Genomic DNA, 24,047 nt, shown 5'->3' with positions numbered 1-24,047 from the left:
AATGAAGATATCTCCTGTGATAAGCATGGAGAAACTGTAACTATTAGATAGTAGTAAGTGACAAACACGGACAAATGCATGTATTTAACAGAAACTGCCATTATCTTGTGATCGGTCAGCTCAAACGCTCTTTAGTTTAGGAAATGCTCCTGTGTGGATCAAAACCTGTACACCAGAACCTTTACGTATGCTTTTTGAAAGCCCTATTTCATTTGCTGGCAGCAAGAGCTTCTCTCTCTTTTTGCTGTTATGAATGTCAACCCTGGCTGGTGGAGCGTGTTCGGCTTCTGAGATACATTCAGGGTCTTTCTCTTCCTTCTGGCTGTCCACCTACCTCTGGAGGGATTTGGAAGCAAATCCTGGCAGGAAGGAAAGAGCTGCTACAGAAACTACTAAAAGTTTGTAAAACCCAGTCGTGGTTCAAGTTATTCTCCAATCCTTTTTGGTTGAAAAAAAAGAAAGAAAAAAAAAAAGGCATCAAGCATACTGTGGTGTCCTGAGGCCCATGTTCACGGGCCAACAATTAGACTGCCTTAAAGAAAATGGTAAATGCTTTGCTCTTCACTGTTGCTAGAGTTTCCTTTTAGCACCTGATTATATGAGCTAAATTATCTCTCAGTGTCTAATAATAAAATTTAATCTATCTCAGCCCAGTGTGACTGAGGATAAAGGAGTAACTGATGATAACTACAAGGGCTTTTTGGCATGCAGGAAAGTACTGGAAAATACGCCCGAACTGGGAGTCTAAAGGCAACTGCCATATCCAACAACCACTAGTAACATGACAATCATTGTCCAGGATAGTGAAACAAAACATTTCAAGAAGAGAAAAATGTACTTCTTTTTTTTTTTTCTTTTCCAGAACCACACAAGAAAGAAAAACTAGTGGAATCTGGTGAATATTGTCACTTTTTTCCTACTTCTTAACTGTCCTAATAAATGTTCAAATTAACTCAAGGCATACAAAAATATTTACATTTTTGTTTGTTTTTACAGCCAAAACAGCAAAGAAAGAAGTAAAAGTACATGGTAAGATCTGTGAAAAACAGTAAGTTTTACAATTCATCATTTATCTGGTTTGATTTAAAGTTAAGACAGGATTAGGTAAAGAGACAAAAAAGCAGAGCCAGAGATAAATATTTGCCAGTTTAATCGAACTTATTTGAGTAAATGAATGACTGTGGAGCAGCTATGTACCCATTTGGCCTTCTCCTGGAACAGAGATCTAATCAGCTATAAATGAGATGTACGTCAACCATGAGATTTTTTATTTCATCTTTTGAAAGGTTTATGTTTTCAAAGAGAGGCTCTTGGAGGTTACAGTAAGCTGACAGAAAAATACAAAATAGGGGATTTGCAGTTTGCAGGGAGAAGCAGGTATTTTGTTTTGTTTTGTTTTGATTTGTAGTACCTATGCCATATATTTGTGCTGTAGCTAGGAACTCTTCTTATTCCTGACTGGAATCTACTTCTCCAGATTGTCCAAATTTGAGGGATCATAAAGATTTGAAATGATTTTTACAGTCAAGCTTGATGACTCATTCTTTTCAACTGACTCTTTTTTCCTGGACAAATTCCAAGCAAAAATATGTGCAGTAGACAGTCAATCTATAGACAATCTATGAATGTCTCCTATGGCATAGAAACCCTGTCAGGGGTCTTCAGAATGAAGGTGTGATAATGAGGAAAGATAAATGTGGAAGTCTGAGAAACTAGACTTAGTTAATCCAATTGTGAAGAATAGTAAACAAATTAAGCTGAAAAATATATTTAATACATTTGAGGATATTCCTCAATATTAGAATAGTTCTTCAACTATTCTATTTGAAATTTGAAAAAGGTATTTTTAATTGCTCCAACTTACTGCTAAAGGAGATTTCKTTAATATCTCCTTCAACTATGCATGATGTATACCCATTCTGAAACCTATTTTTCACTCCGTCATTCTCATTACCTGACAATAGTGGAGTTATTGAAGCTCCATATATGCTTTACCTATTAGCCTTGTTTTCCATGGCTTTTGAGCTGCAGATTAATTAGTCATCTGCCATAAGACCGTCCAAATAAGCAACACATGTCTGTCTCTGTTTTCCTTTGCATAAAAACCTGAAGAATRAGTTTCTAGCCTAATTTGTGTAGATGCCTAGCAAATTGATGAAAAGAAGAGCTGTCAGGACCAATCTTAGCTTTTTTATGCAGTTGCAAAATTTATTTCCTGGACACTCTTATTTTACAGCATCTGTGGAAACACAGAAGTCAAARGGTGGGTATCTTTATTTGTTTTTTAAATTGAAATGGAAGAAGGCTGATGTTGATTTTTATAAATGAAAAATTCTAATAGGTATGATTTATTTAAAAGGAAATAGAGCTTTTAAATCACAAAGACTCTTCCTTCCAGCCCCTCAAAGGCRTCCMCCAGGGCTCAGGACTGGGTCCCATCCTGTTCAACTTCTTCAGCAATGACCTGGATGAGGGGACAGAGTGCCTCCTCAGCATGTTTGCTGATGATCCCAAGCCAGGAGGAGTGGCTGACACACCTGAGGGCTGTGCTGCCATTCAGAGAGACCTGGRCAGGCTGGAGAGCTGGGCGGAGAGGAACCTCCTGAGGTTCAACAAGGGCAAGTGCAGAGTCCTGCACCTAGGGAGAAATAACCCTAGGCAGCAGTACAAGCTGGGTCTGACYTGCTGGAGAGCAGCTGTGTAGAGAAGGACCTGGGAGTGCTGGTGGATGACAGGTTGACCATGAGCCAGCAATGTGCCCTTGTGACCAAGAAGGTCAATGGTCTCCTGGGGTGCTTTAGGAAGAGTGTTGCCAGCAGGTGGAGGGAGGTGATMCTGCCCCTCTCCTCAGCCCTGGGGAGGCCTCATCTCGAGTCCTGTGTCCAGTTCTGGGCTCCCCAGGACAAGAGAGACATGGAGCTGCTGGAGAGAGTCCAGCGCAGGGCTGTGAAGATGATCAGAGGGCTGGAGCACCTGCCCTATGAGGAACGGCTGCGAGAGCTGGGCCCCTTCATCCTGGGGAAGAGAAGACTGAGGGGGGATCTTATCAATGTGTACAAGTACCTGAAGGGAGTGTGTCAAGGGGATGGGACAAACTCTTTTCAGTTGTCCCACGTGACAGGACAAGAGGCAATGGGCAGAAATTGAAGCACAGGAAGTTCCGCCTGAGCGTGAGGGGGAATTTCTTCCCTGTGAGAGTGACGGAGCCCTGGACCAGGTTGCCCAGGGAGGCTGTGGAGTCTCCTTGTCTGGAGATCTTCAAGGCCTGCCTGGATGCAACCCTGTCTACCATGCTGGTGGTGACCCTGCTGAGCAGGGAGGTTGGACTAGATGATCTCCGGAGGTCCCTTCCATCCTTACTGGTTCTATGATTCTATGAAAACCCCTCTAAAGAGCAGATGTCTTTGGTGTATCCAAGAACTAATGTACTATAATTCTCCAACTGTATTAAATTTCATTTCTAACCTTAAGTCATATCATAAGGTTTTCATGAAAGGCAGAAAAGAAGAAGCAACCAATCTTCTATAGGACTATAACACAAAGAGTGATATTCCTCTTTTTTCTATCCAGTTGTAGCACAAGCACCATGACTGGTCAGTTATTTTCTTTACTGGGTGTAGTGAGTTTTACAGGCAGSTTCAGTGAAACAGCCTTTGCCTACATTTCATACGATAACTGCTGATAGGGGAAAGCAAAGGTATGGGAGCACCAGAGCTTTCTGCACAGTTTTCCCCCGTCCTGAATGCATGGTGGGGCTGGGGCTGGTGATAAGCCCCAAGGACTCAAGACCCAAGGTTCAAGCTGAGCAAATATTTAACTCTATATCAGTGTCTGACTTTTACATATATACATTGTAAGATGTTGCCTCTGAATTGTCTTCATGCACATTATAGAGGGCAGCTGTAACCTAGATACAAATGAAAAATTGGGATTGCATGTTACAAACTGCAAAAGTACTTCACCCTAGGTCCATGTTTGTTCATATTAAAGATCACCTTGCTTTGCAAAAATTCTCACTGAAACAAATGAGACTGTCCAAAGCTGTCTACCACAAGTCAAATCAGAGAGATGAGAATTTCCAGTTTTTCATGCTCTCAACCATCCTCTTTGAGTTTACAGTTCACCTCTGATAACCTAGTCACATTAACTAGTAAATACTGACACAAGTATTTAAACTAAATTGAAAGACAGTACAGTGATATTCTCCAGTATGAGGAAAGGTTGCAGAATCACTTCCTTGATGATTAATGTAAAGATATCAAAGCTGGTGCAGTATTGTCTTTATTGGATGTTTTTAAGTTCCCTGCCTTATGGGCTAAATTCATAATGCTGTGATTGCTCTGTAACTAATTGTATTAAGCAAAATAGAAACCATATTAATTTAGATATTTGTTCTCTCTATACTCCCACCAGGCAAAACACAGAAACCAAGGGATAAAAGCATATTGACTTAAGCTTTTGCATTTTTAGCAAATTCTAGATAGCAAAAGCTGGGAATAAATATAGTTTGCCACTACAAGTGTTTGAATAAAGCTTTCCATTCTTGCTTGAAGCTGCTGAGCGAATCTTTTTGATATATAATCATTTCTTCTGTAATGATATACTGTGTACTTGATGTCAACATCCCAGCACCTCTGGACCTATTTCTGCCATGTCTACCCATTAAAGTCTGAAAAAAATGAAACACTTACTTCTTCCAGGATTAAGTCACCTCTTTAAGAGGATCTTAAGGTTTTCTTTGGACACTTCTGAGAAGTGTTGTCATATACCTCTTAAAAATGTTATCCCAGCTGATTATATTTACTCCTTTATTATGAGAAAGAATTCTTGAGGTCATTTGAAAAGTTTGTGCCTAGAAGTAGCAAGGTTTTTGAATTAATAGAGCCTTTGCCTCTGTGCTTTGTTGCTGTGAATGTCCTCAAAATCTGCTGGATGTTATTTCATATTTTGATAAGACATAATCATTTATACATGCAATTTGTCTACATATGTCTCCAGCATTTCACAGGATAAAAAGAAAAAGTACCTTATGAGTCACTGAATTAGCGGGCAATTGAAAAGTTTTACAGGAAATTCTTTGTTCACTAAAGGGAAATAGAAATCATTAGTTCCTATTATATCAAACAACAATCATTCTGTTATTTCTGCTGCGAAAAGAGCAGTCTCACAACCAAAAACTTTGCTCTTAACCGCAGTAATTTTAGTACAGAATCATCCTAATATTGAACTTGTAATTCTTCTCACATATTTAAGTAAATAACAACTTTGTTTTAATTGGTCACTAATCCACATTAAATAGAAACAGCTGATGTTATCGCTGTCTAAATGTTATCRAAGTCTAACTATAATTGCATGCTGCTAACAGATCCTGTTCTACAAGGTAAAATATTACAGCTCTTCCCTTTGCCTCTTAACAAAAGTCAAAAAGGAACACTGTTGTTTTCTTCTAAATATAATTTTTTGCAATACCAGACAAATTCAAGTAGTCTTTAGCAGTTACACCTTTCACTAGGTCTGAAAAAGATCCTTGCATTTTTATCTGTATTTATTCATTCTTTTATTGCTACTCTTTATTTGCTTATTTCCCATCTTTCTGCTATTAATTTCTTTAGATTTAGCAACTTTTTGGGTGCAGTTTGGCTTCCAGCACTCACTAACTGTTGACAAATCTTAAAATTTTTAAACATGCTCATGGAAAGCAAGAAGCCTTGATATGAAAACAAGGGATGTTTTTGATGTAGTTCTCTTTTGTGGTAATTAAAAAAATAATAATCTTCTATTATAGAAGGAGCTCTGGACCATTCCTGCTAGCTTTTATTTCTGATGAACTATCAGGTTTATAGGAACTTTTATCTCAATCTCTCACATACAGTTTCATATTCTTTACAGCAAGGATTTTTTTTTTTCTTTATGTAATTCCTAAAGCATTACAGACATTTCTGAAGTTCATGATTTAATTATATTAGTGATGTCATTACAAGGAAATCCTTCTGGGTTCATATGTGGCAAATGAGTAAAGCGTTAGTTGTCTTCAGTCAGAGGGCACACTGAGTATACATCTCAAAATAGCTTTAAAAATAGCAACGTTTTGGAATCCACATTTCTGGTAGGGATGCTAGTTAAGCAAGCTACCTCTTTTGGGATAAAGATATTTTGACAAAGTTGATTGTAGCCTACAACTATTAAAGATGCAGAAATATTTGATTGATGAAAATTGCTCTTCTGGCTAGTTTTGGCACAGAACAACATCTGCTAAGTTCTTTTTTATTTGTTTTCCAAAGAGTTTATGATGGAATCAGAGGAACAATTATTTCAGAAAACATACATTTGATCTACATTATGCCAGGTTACCAAGAATTTTACTGAAAACATGACAAAATATGACAGGGAATTATAAAGGCAGTCTGAACTACATTATTTCATTTATTTTTTAACTATAATGTACTAGAATGAAGCATCCCTTTCAAACTTCGGCTTTTGCCTTTACGTGCATTTATTTTTTCCTGTTCCAAGTTGATCTTTTTTATCCCTGACTCTCTTCTGCTATGGAGAAAAATGCTGCATTCATATTACTTAAGAAAATAGATAAAGAACTAGGCAAACAGACAACACCTACAATGTGAGTCACTTTTTACAAAGAGGCCCCCCTTCAGGTTGTCACCYAGAAGAAATGGCAATAATTCTGAAAATGCTCATTAGAAGGGATGAAATCTTGAGCTCTTCAGAAAACTTGTCCATTTTCTAAAGAAAACAAATGAAAACTATTTGAAGCCTTATTCTAAGCATTGGTTCTAACTATCTAGACTTTATATTTATACAGACTGCTGAAGTGACATTTATACCCTGCTGGTAGAAGGTCTCTCAGCATCACCCAGCAACTTACAGATTCTGTCTCAAATATTTGCTGATGAATAATGCAATGTCCTACTTGCCTTTCCATATACCAGTCTACCATGTCTAGATGATGCTACTTGGCATTTTCTAACAGTTACTAGAGGTCTGTTCTGTCTCASCAACTTCTTCCAAACAAACACTCCCTCACAGAAATATTTTATGGGTACTGAATGCATTTATACCTGGAATATTATCAGTAGTGATAGTTTTTATTTTTAAATATTGGCCTCAAGGATGGCTGGTTTCTTCAGAAGATCCACTTGTCTATCACTGCCGCATGATTTGGTGACTCGACATACACCTGATCTTCTCAGAAAGCTATATTGCTCTTCTAGCTTGCTGTCTAGGATCCTGAAAATATATATTTTTTAATTTTCATTCCATCTATATTCCAATTTTCAAAAACTGGACAAACTGAAATTGCTTTAGTTTTGACTAAAAATGATAAATGTGCTTTGGAGAAAACAAAAGTTTTTAAGAATTATTTTTACTCTTAGTATACTTTTATCATTCTTTTTACTGCTTTTAAGAAGCTACAAATACATTTTGGAATGTATATGGGACCTAGTTCCTGATGTCTTTTTCATATCTTTTTTTTAAGTATATATTAAAATAGGTCTATTCTTCACAATGTTGACCATTTGAGCTAGATTTTTAAAATTACTGTGATATTAGTTTGCTCACTCTGGCAGATCTCAAAATCCAAATTCAAGAATCTTAATTTACTGCTATTGTAATGTGCTGTGTTCCACACAACAGACATGGTGTTGAAAATATATCCTTCTTTGACCAGCAGAAATAATAAGCTGAACAGATTCTGTATGCTGACAACTCTGTAGTCGCAAAGACATTTCTTTATTCAAGATATCAGTCATTTGAAGTGAAGCAAGTTTCAATGTCCAATTTACTTACTGCCATTTATGCTGATTGCCTACTCTTTGCATTTCTTTTAAAGTACGCAATGACAGTGAAGCATATTTTCTTAATGACACATTTGGTGTGTCTCAAGCACTTCAACGGAATAGTTTATTAAATCAAAGGAACTATTTTCATTTGGCATAATGACTATAAAAGTTTGATTTTACAAAAGTGAAGCATTGCTAGTACCATTTASAGCTAAACAACTGAACAAATATGTTTACATATTTTCAAGACTGTTGTTCTTGAATAATTTAATTAGATGAAAAAAAATATGTTATTCTAATTGCATTCAGTGATCTGCAGGAAATTCTGTACATTCCCAAACTTACTATGTAAATTGTCAGAAATTATAAAAAGATGCCCCTAACTTACTATGTAAATTGTCAGAAATTATAAAAAGATGCCCCTATTTGTATAACCCTATTTGTATAAGTTCTTTAAGAGAATAAAATCCAAAGGGGTTCCTTTCTGGTACAACCTCGTTTTAGGTCATTTAATCTCCAGTGTGCAGCCATGAAATAGTCTCTCTGTCCCTTGTCTCTCTTGCTCTACAAATCAATCTAGGAAGTGGGTAAACTAAAGCCTATGAATAGTCAATTGGATGYATTGAGACATCCTGACTTGAGCTGTTACATCTGCTTCTCTCTGCCATCAGTTAGGGCCTAGCAGCCCTGCTGCGTAAGTTGTCTGAATCTCTCTTCTCCCTTGTACTCGGAGTCATCACAAAGACTAAATTAAGTGTCTGTAATACATAGTCTAACCGTGGCATGTTACCTTCAGTGAGACTAAATATACACTTCTGAGACCAAGTACACAGTTAAGAATATGTTGAAGTATTTTGCTGTGTCAAGGATGCAGAGTGGAGGTTTCTGCTGGTGCAAACAGGAATCCTCACTCATGTGGCGAACCCTTATGTGGCTGGGCAAAGTAGAGACCTGCTTGTCCGGGTCTTTCTCTGCACTGTTATATGATATGCACTGCAATTTAGCCTCATTTGCTTTTGAGGTGAAGAAAGAAAGTACTGTTATTCATTTATTAAAAGAAAAGAGGTTCCATATTTGCTTTACTTCTTTTCTTTTCAAGATAGGTCAACAATATTTATTATGTGGTCATATATCAGAAAAATAAACACTATCTCATGGTTGCAAGACTTTGAAATCATTTSCTTCAAAGTAATCTCTAAGCATTTAATCTCTTTTAAAAGGCTTTGTCTATTGGAGCAACACTTCTGACTAGAAATCTTTCTTAAACCTTATCTTTATTTTGCAGCAGCACCTGAAAAAAAGGAAGAAAAAACAATGAAGGCAGCAGAKCAAGGTAAAAAAGAAAACAAAGCATGTTGGCACCGTTTCTCTTAAGAAGACAGTGGCACAGAGAAGAAAATCTCAGATACAGACAGCTGGATGACAACAGCTTTTTAAATCCATTGCTCTATTAGTATCTACCAGAGCTCTGCAGCATTTACTAGAGCAACAGAGCATTGGCTTTGTCCCACTTCCACAAAACTACAACCCCCCACAAAGGGCTTAAAGTGAACAAATCACTCACTCCAAGTTCCTGTTCTGGKACTTTCACGTTCCACAAACCCTGCGACAGTTTTTCTATTCCTGTAGCCTAGGCAGGGCCCAGCCTTTACTTTTAACCTTGGAGAGTGAGTTGCAACGAGGCACAGTTGCCCTGAACACAGCAGAGCTGCCTACCTTACTCCAGACAAAACCTTAGCCCCATGCAGGTCCACGGCAGTTTGCAAAAGCTTAAAGGGCTAACGAACAGCAGAGCTTGTAGATGTTTGTAACAGAAGTCCTAGGATTTGTATGGGTGAGGTGCAAATGAGAAAGTTTGGGCATGGGAAAAACAGAAAAAGGAGGCCTATGAGAATGGCATGTGTCGATGGCACACAGATCAGCAGGTCACAGAGTCTGCATTCAGCTTCCCAGGCCATGGAGAGGAGAAAAATCAAGGGCAGTCTACCACAACAGGCAGTCTACATTGCTTCTAACAGGGGTTAAAAAAACCCTCAAGCTATTAAGAAATGATGGTGAAAAGACAGAGAAAAAGGTTGGAATCTTAAAACATRTAGATAAAGAAATGAAGGAAGTGAAAAAATCCCAGAGGCCAGACAAGATGGGTAGGRAAAAGATCATATCACTTTCAGCTCCTAAAGAGTGCAAAAAGACACAGAGCACACCAACATAAGGTTGCAAAACTAAGAAATACCTAGGCCATATTTTGAGGATTTGATGGCCATCACTCCTTGTCCTCTGTGGCTGTGGTCACTTGACYTATTATTCCTTTCCTTTCTCTTGTCTCCCAGCTTCAGCTTTACTCAGCAATGCTCACGCCAATGCAAGCACCCTRCAGCAGCTGTCAGCTGCTTGCTAGCTGTCACAGAAAATGTTAGAATTAGGAAGATCTTGTCCTAGATTTCAGGCTTTGTCAGTCTGGGTGTCTCTCCACTGTGTCCCATTGCCGTGCAAGTGCTCCCCAGCCACCTGCACTGCTTTCCCTCTGTTTGGCCATCTCATACAACATAGAAGTGGTGTTTGCTGGAAGTTTTGTCTCTTTTATAAGATGCTACCATTAGATGGGAGTTTATGTGCAAAATATTTTACCTGTGCTGTAAAGAGCACAGGTTGTACAGTATAAACCATGTGGTTGGCACTGAGCAGAGCTTCTTAAACCATCGGTTTGAATTTCACCAAAGTAGAACTGGAACAGGGACAAAGTATTTCCAGTGACAGCAGCAGCAGCTTTGTCCCCCCATGTCAGCAGCCATTTAGTTTCTACAAGTTAAAAGAGTGAGAACAAGATGTGTTATCTATCTGCAACAACTGCTGCGGCTTCTTCCAAGGGCTAGCAGCAGCTCAGGTCCTCAGATGTAGAAAAGTGAACAGAACACTTTAAGACCGTACTTCTACAGTCCACTACTTCTTATCCCTGTGCCCCAAACATACTGAGCTACCACCAATCCACTCATCATATAAAGAAAAATGTGCCAAATTCAGGAAGTTTTTTGAAAAATAGCATATATTTATGTTTCTCATAGAACAACAGAAAAACAAGGTGATGGAAGCAGCTCCAAATGAAGAGAAAACAGTCCCTAATTCACTCTTCCCTGGTGTCCAAAAGGCCTGGGGAAAAGTGAGAACTCCTGTCCTTAATGAGGAAAGGAAGAATTTAAAATCAGAGGGATCTGAGTCTTTTAAGACTGAGAAATGACATCACCTGTTATGTTATCTATCGTACTCCAGGATACATGATAAAAAGAAGAGAAAATCTGAAATGGTCAAAATTAGGATTTGTGCTTTAAGAAAAACGTTATGTATAGTGAGACTTATGGCAAAATTTGGAGTGTTGGCAGAGCTCCTTGTTTAGCAATAGTGACATGGCTTCATTGCTTTAACTCTTTACTGTATTAGTTTGAAAAATAACATGAACAAGTGTCAGGATGTTGCCAGGGAGTTACAGCGCCTGTTTTTGTAAAGCAGCTGTGAATTGATACTTAAAAGAAATGAGAAACAGGCAAAGAGTTTTTCCTGTGACATCTAACTTTACTAAGAAAAGTTTACATCACTTTAAATACATTTTCATTAGCTTCTTGTTATTACAAATCATTTCCTATGTAAAGATTTATCTTAATATAATGAGAGCAGGAATTTTAAAAAGTTTTTCTCTTTTTTCTTTTCTCTTTTTCCCTTTTCCTTTCCCTTTCCTTTCATTTCTTTTCCCTTTCTTCCTTTTTTCCCTTTCTTTTTCTTTGTTTTTCTCAGATAAACCCAAGATGAAACAAAGAAGTAAGCTATACCTTTAGGTGCTACTTCTCTCTGTAACTGATAAAGTAGTATCAGATCTGTAAATGAAATGCAATGTATGGTTAATTAGATAGAGTAGTATCTGATCTGTAAATGAAATGCAATGTATGGTTAATTAGATAGAAAGGATACAACAAAGCTAGTAACAGTAATAATGAATAAATAGATAAATTCAAGTCTATTTAAGGCAAAGGAGTTTGGAATCATTACTTTATAATCTTCTTTGACAAGTGTAAAAGACATATACTAAAAATCTGTTTGTAAAAGTTTGTGCTTATTATATTACACACAAAATTCATCTCCCCAAATCTGTTAGTGTCACTAGAAGTCTCAGCTGTGTAGTCTGGTGTCAATAGAAGCTTAACACTGAGAATCAATACTGAGCAAGTAACAGAAGTTTCTTGTCACAGTATTTGTACAAGAAGATGTCATTTTGCCATAATTATAGAARACTAACAGTCTTCAGTATGTTCAGTTCTACAGAATGTCCAGTGCTTATTTACAGCTTAAATTCCTATTTCCAAGCTAGTCATTCTTTACATGCTTCAGCAGCATCTGTGTCACATACCATATCATCCTAAAAATTATTTTTTTTTCCTGCAGATTACACTGGTCTCTGCAGCATCTTCCCAGTTGTTTCCTGGTTTAGGGATCACTTACGACTTCAATCTTTGTCTGTAATGACTTAAGCTTTTAGTTCAGAATTGTTTAATTTTCTTTTTTTCTTTTTCTTTTTTTTTNCCCCCCCCCCAAAAAAAAAAAAAAAAATCATTGAGGTAACAGCTTCTGAAACAATCTGGGTAACTGTGGTCTTTACAATGGAGGTACACATCATCTTGATGCTTTCATGGGCAGGCTCCTGTATGTAAAGGGTTTATATTGTACAGCAGCTAATTTGTTATGCATATGACATAATAATAGCATGACTATATCAATGTTATGTGAATTAATCAATACTTGAACTGGGATTCACAAAAGCACTTAAAAAAAGATCACACCTCTTCCAATCTCCTCTCTTTTGCACAGAGCATAGCATAGAATATGGAATCCCTCCTGGGAATCTTCTGTAACACAAAAGGACAGTTTTTTCAGCCTTCCCATTGGAATTAATTTCTGTTAGCGTTGGTTTATGTCATTATTATTTAAATATTGGGGAATTGTTTCCTTTCTGCCTTTGAGAATGAGTGACTGAATCATAAGCTGGTGAGTATGAAATCTGAAAGCAGAAGCAGGAGGGCAGAGGTTCTTCTGAAACAGGATTTTGGGATACATTGAGGATGAAAGAATATTACAATAAAGATATACTTCAACTTTATTCAACAAAATCTATCCTTTTTCCTTTAAAATGGTATTGTTTGAAAGTATCTTCCTTTTAGAAGTAAAATATAGAGGAAGTATAATGAAACACTCAGACCTTGAAGTCATCACCATTGCAGCAGGAGTTTCACTGTCACCAGTAAATATACTTTTTCCACCTGATGGTTTCCTTTACTGTTAATAAAATCTYGTTATATCTGAATTGGTTGAACGTATAGCTCCACATACTCTGTTCATCTTACACAGAGCTCAATACCAAATCATGAGCAAAAAGCTTTTTTGATGCAATGATAAGTTACTATTGTATACATTCCACACTTCTGTAACAAGACTGACAACTTGTGAATTGTATGCACTTCCAGGCTGTACGCAATAGACATTGAAATTGGCCACTTTAACAATTGCCAGTTTCAGATTTATCTGCTAACCATTGTACAACTTCTCCTCAGTAGGAGTCTTGACATCTTATCCTAGCCAGAATATCTAAGTGGGTCATCTAATAGAGTGGGTCTTCTAATAGAGTTCTTTAAGATCTTCTAGCACCAAATTACTGCTGAGTTTCTCAGTAGATTTTTTTTTCCTAGAGATCTGGTGGAGAACATTTTATTTTTTTTTTTCAAGACAATGTAAGTTAATTAGTATTTCTACTAACCAGAATAACCAGCATCCAGATGGTTAAAATTCTCACATAACGTGGGAATTCAAAATTCAATGCTCTGTTCTTTCTGACTGGCCTRTTCTGAGACAATATATTTGGTAATTTTTTGTGGGCATGATATTTTGGAGATCTTAATTTCATTCATCTAAAAGCATGATCTCACATACTGTGTGAAACAGAATTCTTGTTTTCTTTCTGGTCCAAATTATTTCTTATGCCTTTTCCAGGGGACCATTTTCATCTTAAGGAGCTATTAAGACTAGTGTGGCCTAACCATCTTCACCATTTGTCTCTAGGCAGAGTAAAAGCAACTTTTGATCCTCCTATTTGTCGCTCTCGTGGTGTTCTCTCAATTCAATAGTCATCTACATTTACAAAAGAATAGTTCCAGTAAAGAGATGCTTGGATTTGCTCAGCAAGAATGGACAATTGTCTGATAAAGGAAGTGGGCCACAGCCAAATCTAATGAGTCAAAATTGGCARAGGTTCAGTTTTGTCATTTCTGGATAAGAGAGTTGAAAGAAGGTCCCATGGGAAGTTGCTACTGAAGCTTGTAAATTTTATAGGTTTTATAATTAAATCAATAAAAGGCATTTACTGGACTGAACTCTCTGTGAACTGAAATGTAGGTTTTGTTCAACTCTTCTGATTACTGTTTATCACCTTCTTACATTCTTTTAACATATAGTTATAGTCTCTAATAYGATCTACATGCTTCATTTTCTCTTAAAACTTAATTTTGTAGTTTCACTCACTTATTGCTTCTGCCTGTCACTTTGTCACTGTGAATACTTCTTTACAGATCCTGGAAAAGAGAAAGAATTGAAATCTCCAGCTGCCACAAAAGACAAAGGTAACACTGCAGAATAAAATTGCACAAAACCCAAAGAATATAYGTCCAAGGAGAAAAAGTCTTGCAATATATTGGCCTGTCTGCTTTTTAACCATATCTTAGGAATTTAAAAGCATAATTATGTGTCACTRAATGCATGGTAAAGCTTAATTAGTCTTACCTGAACTGGAATACGAAATAGAGCTTTGAAATAGTTGTAGGAAAACTTAGAAGTACAAAYTCAGAATTTAGGACCACTTGTTAACTTTTACTATCACACACTGCAAAGTGAGATGAGTGTTGAGTCTTCTTACAGTTAAGTAGTACAGTTAACCATCACACTTAAGAAATGTTTGTGATTTCACTGTGTTAGCACGCTGGATAGATCAAAACCAGTGCCTTGCACTGCACATTAAATTGGTATCATGGCATAGTTAGAAACTACTAAATATTCAATCAATCACTCATYATCTCAGAGTTATTAGATGTTAACCTTTAATCCCTCTAACTTGAAGATTAATAAAYTACTTTTTACAGAGCACACTAAAGAAAAAGAAGGAAAAAATTCTACAGCTTTAAAAGATAAAGGTAAGTATATGCAATAGAATATAATACCRTTTTAAAAWCACAGAAAGTAGAATGAAGATACTCATTTTAAAATAATCATTAAATATCTTGTTTCTAATGTCTTTGTATGTATAAAATATGATCTCAATATTTAACTGAATGAACTATTACATAGGATTTATAACATGAGGTCAGGGACCTCATTCACCAAGTGGTTAACTGTTACTTCTAACCTGGCAGAAGAGGCTAGACCTTCTCCACCCAGTCTTCAGAAAGAATTAGGCAGGAATTTATTTTAAATGCTAAATTTAGGCTTCCTTTATATCAGATTTCCTATATTTTAGGAAAACAAGGCAAAAGCCTCTGTAAAAATTGCAACGTATTACTCATGTAATACAAGGTTATATATGTCCAATGCATTACTGCTACTAATAGCCAAGGTCTTGGCTCAATGCTGAATATAGCAGTAAAGGTCCAKCTGGCTCCCTAATGGCTGCAGCAACGTTGATGTCCAGCCCTTCTGAACCTSTCCTCTTGGCTTCTGAGAGCGCTTGCTACTGCAGCCATCACTGTTTCCCATAAGAGACATCAGCCTTCACAGTTAAGTGTCTGTGAATGTGGGTGTTGATTAGCTATCTGCAGACAGCTGACTAGCTCTGTTCAAAATATATTGACAGCCAAAAACTCCATAGGAAGAACTTATATAGCTGTATGGAAGAAATCCTTAGAGATCTGGGTGCATATCTAGATTATATGCTTTGCCTACTGCTTTCTGGATAATTCAGCTATATAAACATATATTCAGCATTATAAAACCCTCATCTTTCACACCATATTTGCCCAAACTATAGTTTCTAAATTAATCAAACCTTAGTTGTGTGCCACTCTTTCTTCTGTCCATTGCCAGTTCAAGGCTTCTTGGTGGGCCTYAGTAAAACTTAATCAGGTTAATGGGGCCTCTTACCAACTTGCTGTCTAACAATCTGCTTCTAAAAGTGTGTCTTTTTGTCATTTAAAATATATTGAAGGATCTGGGAAAGTAAGGATTTTAAGATTGCATGCTAATCCTAATTATGTATCTCGGGAGTTTGTTTTACTATTCCTATAWAAACAAACAAAGGAACTTTTTTAGATGAGATGTTAAAAGCTTGTAATGATTACTCTTATCCTGGTACCTTCTGCAATAAAAGAAGCATCATCATACCTCATTCTAATTGAAGAATGGGCTAAGTTTGGGTGAACAAGAAAGGAAAATATTACCTGCTTCAGAAAACCTATCATAAAACAGGCTATCTTTCCTGAATGGTTGCATAGCATTTTTATTTAAAGCAGAGATAGGAAAAATAAATCCTTGAATTTGGAGGGATCACTAGGACACTCTATAGATCATAACCTCACAATGTTACCATATCTGTTTTATGAGGTGAATAAAATATCTTCAATCTCAGAGTTTGGTTTTATTGGTAGCAATTAAGGAGAACACTGGAAGAATATGCCTTCTTCTATTGTCTTGTGATAAAGGGCATCTCAAGACTGTTTCTGAATTTAAAGAGCTTCTTAGCTCTTTCCTGAAGTAAAGAAGCCCATTTACAATAAGTAATGTAAAAGCTGGTTTTCCATTGACATGAGCGTATTGAAATAATGGGTGGCCAAGGAAACTCAGAGGGATAACATGCCATGCAGTCTTTTTAGTAGTTATCTTAGCCAACTAGTCAAAGTAGAAACTCATTCATTCAGAGTCTCTAACACTTAAAGCTCATGATAGACCATACATATCTCCTTGATGATTTTTTTTCAAGAAAGCCTCTCGAATTGTATTATGATGAGTTATTAAAGTGAGAATATGTGTGCTGTACAGATAACATAAATTCACTCTGCCTCTGCATTGCCTGATTTGTTTTCCAAACAAATACCCCTTTTTCCCTATTGTTTGCTTTTGCTGAGTACTGGGATATCCACATTTTTTCTTACGTCACTTATATGTGGAGAATAGTTCTATTTATTTTTATGTCTATACACAAGAGTGGCAGGGGGAATAATTCAGTAGTGTATATTTCTTTTCTGTCATACACATAATAGCACAATGTCACTAAACGAGACACGTGCTGACTTGCACATACTATGCAATGCATCTGCTTCCTTTAAAGTAAATGTGAAATGAAATAACATCTTACTTGCAGGATTTTTATCTTAACTTAAAATGTATACTTTTTTCATTAAAAGTAGAAAATTATGTTGTGACAATCAGCTATGTGGAAATGAAATCACCCATAGATATTAAACAGAAGGGACTGAAAAGCAGTGAATTTCAGTTAATATTTCTTCCTATTTCTGCCTCCTGATTTGCTGCTGCCTTTTTCATGAAGACTATATCTTTCTCCTGAAGAGTTCACATGCTACTGCAGCTGTCTTTCTATAGCATCCTCCTATCATGCCCAAGCTTCACCTATGGAGAAGGATGCAGGATGAAAGCAGGGAGATGAATTTTGGCATTAAGGCAACTTTATTTTCTCTTCTGARACCAGCAAGGAAGTCATCAGTCAAGAGTAAAAGCATGAACAGACTCCAGTGAGCTGCTGTTCAAACTCCTAAAAATGAAGTTCTGTTCTCTGGAAGAGAAGTAGCACTGAMTATCTCTGTAGCCTGGGCTCACAGAGACAGGGCATTGATGCATGGTGGAGAGAGTCCCGCACTAGTGCTAAAGTTATAAGGGCTGAAGGTGCTGAAACGCCTTTAGAAGCTACAAAATATAGGAAATCTCAGAGAGACCTGCTAACRGGTGATAAAAGAACTTATGAGTCAAAGCCTTCAGCACAAGGGAAAGGTTTGTCCTTGTGGCTGTAAGGATGGCTGCATGGTCTCTGAGACCGCAGACAGAAATGCAGGGCAAAATGGCCAGCTGGAAGCTGTTGCCCCTAGACTTCCTACACAGTCAGCACAGGTGGAGATAGAGGATCCTTCAAAGGAGGTCAGAGCCTTCACAYTAGAAGTTGCTCTCAGTCCTCTGAAGGAATCCATCTCTTGCTGTGGAGATTAAGCTTCTAATTTCAGCACCTGTCTCTAAATGGTGTGATTTCTCCAAAGGATTCAGCCACCCTGGAAGTGATGTTATACACAGTTATTTGTGTTGAGCACAAAGCAAACTACATGTGTGATTTGTGCCAGATGGAAATGAGATCATATCCTGGTAGTATGGTGGTCAGGAGGATGTTCAGAGTTTTAGATTTATTTTAGGAGGGATCTTCTTTTAGCTTAATATGCTTTTACTGATATTTTTGTTTTTTAAGAATAAATGATATGAAGCTTTTTCTGGACATTATGTGTACATCAGGTCAGATGAAATATAATTTGGTCTACTTAGCATCCTGCCAGCTATAATATTCTCTCACTCAAATCACAGACATTCATAAAGCTATGAAATTATTTTCTCACTTCAGAAAAAAGAATTACATCCTAGAATTCACTGATACACATACTTAAGGGGTCAATAGGATATTGCTTTYAGAGAGTGTCATATGTTAACTGCTTATGCAATGTATGTTTTTCCATACCTGCTGACCCAAAATGCATGGTCCCTAAAGGACTAAGGCAATGGCTTCTGTCCATTAAAAAAAAATAGAATAATCTTTTCTGACTTTGTGAGGTTTTGGATAAGACCCTAAGAATCTCCAGTCCTATAGTATTGCTTGTAGTTTCCCCTTCTCCTTTCTGGTTTCTTTCTGTGGAGCTCTCCACAGATATAGTGACTTATAACAACTAATACTATTTCATTTGAGGAAAGGTCAGAGCTACATCCATTTACATTTATTAATTTAGTCTTGATCTTAATAACTTGTTGGGTTTTCTTTCAAGTTTAGAAGGAAGGTCCTATCTTCTAAGTCTCAAAAACTTGATTACCTCCCTACAGAGTCTCTGAAAGGAAAAAACCCCAATAATCCAGGGGGAATAAAGGARAAAGGTAAGTGAAAAAGTTAAGAAATTCAGTAACTGAATATCAGAATGATTATTTARTGCTAGTAAAAGATCTTAAGTATAAGTACATAAGAATGGGAAACCAAATTCATTCTGGTTTCTGTTTAGATTATTTTATCCATGGCACTGCTTTTAACAACAAATTTAAATTCTTGTAGGAACTGTTATCAAAAGGTCTCTGAGTAACTACATCTGGGCTTCTTTTTAATGCATCCYGAGAGAAATACTGAATGTATTTTTATACCACTTTTTGACATTAATCGGTCAAAATGAGTTGTCTAAATCCCAGAAAGTCACTTTAGACTGCTTTTTATAACTGCTGGGGAGAGATACATCCCAAGAGCTATTTAACTTACCTGCTCMTTTCTTACATCTGCATTAGCACTGTGGTTTGGAGCAGTAATGTAATGCCAAAGCAAGTCATCTGAACATCCCATTACTTCCCTTGCAGTAGCTGTGTGTGCAGAGGAGCTTCAATGTGCATGAACTAGATTCCCTTTGGAGCAAACTGAGCTGGACTCTCAAGTCCAGGCACACAGCAAATGTGTCTCTACCCCCAAGAAAGATGCAATGACCTGAAATAATGATTGTTCCTTTGCATAACCTTGAACCACGTGTGTGGTGGAGACAGGCCAGGGAACCACCATGTGTGGTGGAGACAGTCAGGCCAGGGAACCAGAATGAATCTGATCCAGGGAAGACTGCGCAGAGTGAATACTATGGAAAAGTAGGCAGAACTGCTTCAACTTAATGAGCTGCTCCTGCACCAAAATATTTGCTAGGAAATTTATAACCAGAGATGTCTAGAAATTAATAAATGGAAACTTTGGAAAACATTGTTTTTAGAAACACTGAAACCATCCATGCTGGCATTTACAACTAAAAAAATGTTTCAACACTTACTGGTTTTATGGTTGCTAATATCCACATGAGCTGCTCAGATGAATTCTCCCTTCAAAGCTTCAAGCTCCACTTCCACCTCAGCACTTCATGCTGCACTAGAGACATTCAAGCACAGAAGAAAAAWTTTATTTTAGAAGAAAAATACCTTTTGGGGAAGAAATTATTTGGATGCTTAAGTCTCTGTTCGTTTTTTGCTAAACTGGAACTAGATGCAAAGGAAGAATCAAGTTTTTGGCCTGGCTTTGCACTTCGTGATATTCATACATCTTTGTAAATCAAGAAGTTTCCTTTCAATAAAGTAGAATGAATTATCTTGGTTAAGTATTAAAAGATCATTATGCATTTTAATGTGATAATTCAAAAGAACTGAAAWCTAAAATATTTTTGGTATATTGCATTTTAGCAAAAATTTCAGAAATTCCATGGACTTTATCTGTAGTCCATAGTTAAATAGCTATAGCTAAAGGGTGTGACAGGTAGAGAACAAGACTATTGCKGCTACTGACAGATCCAGGTGTTTCAGGTGACCAGGAGAAGTCAGTGAGTTTTTTTCTTGATTTATTGGCAAACATGGATGTATACATCTCTAATGTTTCCAGATGCCGTGTGTTGGCTTGCTGGCAGTGCACACCAGAGAAAGCACACCTCTGGAGAAAACATTAATTGTTGCATTGTGATGAATATAGAAGACATGTTAAGAACAATAGGATTCATGGGTACTTCTCACTTTTTGGAGAGTACTGAAACATGTCAAACTTTTCCAGAAAACAGCAAAGGCTAGGAGAATTGTRCACAATTCCCGAGCTATAAAGGCACATCCTGGATCCAAACTGTGGTAAAATCCCAATTTTCTAGGAGGTGGATATATTCAATGCAGTCCACATAATGATTGGAGCAGGGCAGAATACTGAATAAAAATACCACAGTGTGATGATGCACTTCAGGGCATCTCTACAAGGGAGGAATTTCTTATTCCTTGTTAAACTACCAGTGGYATAAAGTCAGGTCACTGTGTGAGGCTCAGAATTCTCCCCTTTCTCACTACTGTCAGTCCCTGTGTCTCAGCCAGGCAGCACAAGAAGACAGGATTTTTTTCTTTATTTGTGTTTAGCCAACTTCTGTGTCTTTTTTGTCTTGACAAGCTCTCACTTGACGTAAAATATATGAATGTATATTCTTCATCTTGACATGAAATACATGAATGTATATTTTGAAGGATGAATACTGCTCTTATATTATACTCATCTTGACTCTGATTTTAAAAGGCTATATAAAGGAAGTGAAATCTTGTTCACAGACAATATCCACATAGCTTCTATGGTGTTAAAAGTATGCAGAGTCCTGAAGGAGTAACTGGCCCTTCTGTCACTCCTGAATAAAGAAAACTTCCACTTATCTTTAACAGACTTTCAGGTTGCTTTCAGGTCTAGCATTCCTAATATTTTAATTGTATAAATGTAGATTAATTTTGTATTTGGATTCAGCAAAAGGTAAATCCATCGATGTCAGCTGCTTTATAGAATTGCTATACTCTTTTAAAATTATTCTTCATTCCCTACTTGAGAGACAGCTTAAAAGCTTCCTCCAAATACGAAGGAACTAATGACATATTGAATGTTTATTATTTTGCATATCCAAGTCTAAAAGGATGAATGAATGACCTCTTTGTTTTGTCCTGTTCATTATTTCCATGCTGTTAAAGCCATTTAATTATCACATCCTTTTCCCCTCTGTATATCAAATTGTCTGACTTGCTTTCTTCTCATGTGTCAACTTTTTTCTCTAACTTGACTTCTGATAAATGTTAAATGTTCCTTTCTAGAGCCTGGTAAAAGAAAAGATGTCAAGCCTCCAGCAGTCTTAAAGGAAAAGGGTAATGTCTCATGAAAACACKGTTTGGAAATAACCAGCTGTCCTCATGAAAGGGTCTCCTGGTACCTCGTTGCTGCTTCTACCTACTTTGCTTTTTGGTGAAAAGGGACTACACCTAGTTTATTCTCACTTAGCAGATCTGATACCTTGAAATGAGCAGCTTCTTATATGATTCAGAAATAGTAAAATAACAATCTTTATTACAGCATTCTTTAACTTTTTTTTGGCCCACATAGCCAATACTGCTGAAATGTCAGCCTATTCCTGACAGTGAATTARTAACAGAACTGTTAGCTAAATTCAGATGATAGACTGCACAGTAATGAGAGCAGAAACTTTTCAAGGTAATTTAGTGGAAATTATTTTGGTGTGTTTTCAAATCCTAAACTGAAACTTTTATTGAAATAAACAGAAATCCAAATTCCTAACACTTTTCTCTTCTATACCTTTTTTGTAGTCTGGTGTTATGTACATTTGTTATAGTGCAGATGTCTATAGTATAGTAGTGAATAGTAATATTAGTATTTTATTAACTTTCTACTTCCATTTTTTTGTTTGATTCCTTTTTCAGAGTCTTCAAAGGGAAAAGAAATGAAGACTTCAACTTTCATTAAGGAAAAAGGTAATAATCCCAAGTTGAGGTGAGCTTCAGTATAAGATTCAATAGAGAAACTAGRTCTACTGTGTGAGCATTCTCAAAGAGATCCTAGTTTATTCTTTCCCTTATTCATCCACAAATATCCTTGAATGTCATCCTTTGTTGCAGTGACATTTCTTTTACTTGTCTGATAAATGACAGATACATATGAGGTTATAGAAGAAGTAATAACAGTAGTACTCAATAGCCCCCAAAGTTATTGTGATTTCTTTTGTCCTTTCTTAATTTTATCATATTCTTTCTCTTTAAATTTTCCATTTCAGACTGTATTTTGCTTTTCTTCTTAACATATTGTTTTTCTCATTTGCACTGAAAGCATCAGCACTGGCTGTCAAATAAAGATCAATTGTAATATATAGTACCTGACCTCTAAAAAATAGGGATCCTTAGACAATGATAAATTTGTAATTATAATCAACCAAACATTTCAAATTTACTTATTCTCATCAACTTAATTCAAACAAGACTTAGATTTACTTTAACTCTATTTACATATTGATTAAATACCACTTGCTTATTAAAAAACAGTCTCTTGGGTTAAATGCATAAATAATTTAACACAGAAAAGAATATGTAATAACTTAATAACTAATAGTAATCCTTTGAACCACAGGAGCAGTAGTCAGTCTTAAGAACTTCCAGTTGCTTTTGAAAGGTACTTCAGCTAGCTGAATAATATTATTTCCTATCTTATATATTCCCTAAGGATCATTAGAAATTCTGAGCAGTGTTTTCTCTAGCAAAGTTTGTGAGTTTTTATTTCACATAATACAGGTAGGAAATATATATTAGAACAGGAGAAATAGGCTGTTATTTTGCACAGTGATACTATTCTAAAGCAACATGAAGGTTTAAGTGTTATAAAAGGAACTAGAGCTTAAATAGTCTGATACTCTTTAAAGCAGTCAGAGCAGATGGACTTGGATAGTCAGTCCAAGGTCAAAGATATAGAAGAATAAGGATGTTATTTTTGTACCCTTGCTCTTAGTTTACTTTAGTCAGCAGTAAGTATTGAAGTGTGTTTTCTGCTTGGTTTGTTAGTTTTAATGCAATGTAGCTTTCATATTTTGAGCTTCAAGTGAGCTAAGTTCCTTCAAATGTATCTGAAACATAACTAGATTAATAAGGAGATAAACACTGATTAGTCCACTTAGTGCCTTACTGTTGAACTTCCTATTGCATTTCCTAATTTTTATCCTAATCTAATTGCTATCTTCTGCTCTCCATAAATATTTCAGATCTCACATTTGAAGTGGTATTTATTTAAATTTAATAATAATAAAAGCAAAGTACTACTTATTACAAAAGATTGAAAAATAAAAAGAAATAATATATACCTGTAAAAGTTTTCTAAGTGCACTGCTACTGAATTAGTTTAAGTGAACTGTAAAACATCCACACAATTTTACTAAAAAGCAAATATTCAAAACAGGCTAAGATTTGAATCAGACTATAATGCAACTAGTGAGCAACAGCTCCTTTCAAGTCCCAAAACTAAGTTCTTTCAAGCAAAGGAATGTTCTGTTCCCATGCTAATTGGTAGGACACATGCAAGATTTTCCTTTGACTATAGCAGTAGAGCTATGTTTCTAGTGAAATTTCATATCATACAGACTGCTACACATGGGAACAGCTTTTTCT

General features: G+C 36.4%; 1 protein-coding gene across 1 annotated transcript in view; it reads left to right on the top strand.

Moving 5' to 3' along the window:
• LOC146600765 (uncharacterized) overlaps positions 1 to 24,047 on the top strand; it is a 129,060-nt gene that overhangs the window by 47,243 nt on the left and 57,770 nt on the right. The window contains exons 6-15 of the mRNA XM_085318713.1: positions 863 to 895; positions 997 to 1,029; positions 2,237 to 2,263; positions 9,085 to 9,132; positions 11,586 to 11,609; positions 14,405 to 14,455; positions 14,972 to 15,022; positions 18,909 to 18,959; positions 21,699 to 21,749; positions 22,320 to 22,370. Of these exons, the coding sequence (XP_085174839.1) occupies positions 9,114 to 9,132; positions 11,586 to 11,609; positions 14,405 to 14,455; positions 14,972 to 15,022; positions 18,909 to 18,959; positions 21,699 to 21,749; positions 22,320 to 22,370 (298 nt within the window). The 5' untranslated portion in view covers positions 863 to 895; positions 997 to 1,029; positions 2,237 to 2,263; positions 9,085 to 9,113. The remainder of the gene's footprint in view (positions 1 to 862; positions 896 to 996; positions 1,030 to 2,236; positions 2,264 to 9,084; positions 9,133 to 11,585; positions 11,610 to 14,404; positions 14,456 to 14,971; positions 15,023 to 18,908; positions 18,960 to 21,698; positions 21,750 to 22,319; positions 22,371 to 24,047) is intronic.

Source organism: Rhea americana, unplaced genomic scaffold (genome assembly GCF_003343005.1).
Source record: "Rhea americana isolate MKP2758 unplaced genomic scaffold, rheAme1 scaffold_117, whole genome shotgun sequence".
NCBI lineage: Eukaryota > Metazoa > Chordata > Aves > Rheiformes > Rheidae > Rhea > Rhea americana.
Note: the sequence above shows the minus strand (reverse complement) of the source record. Positions and strands in the feature narration are given on the sequence as shown.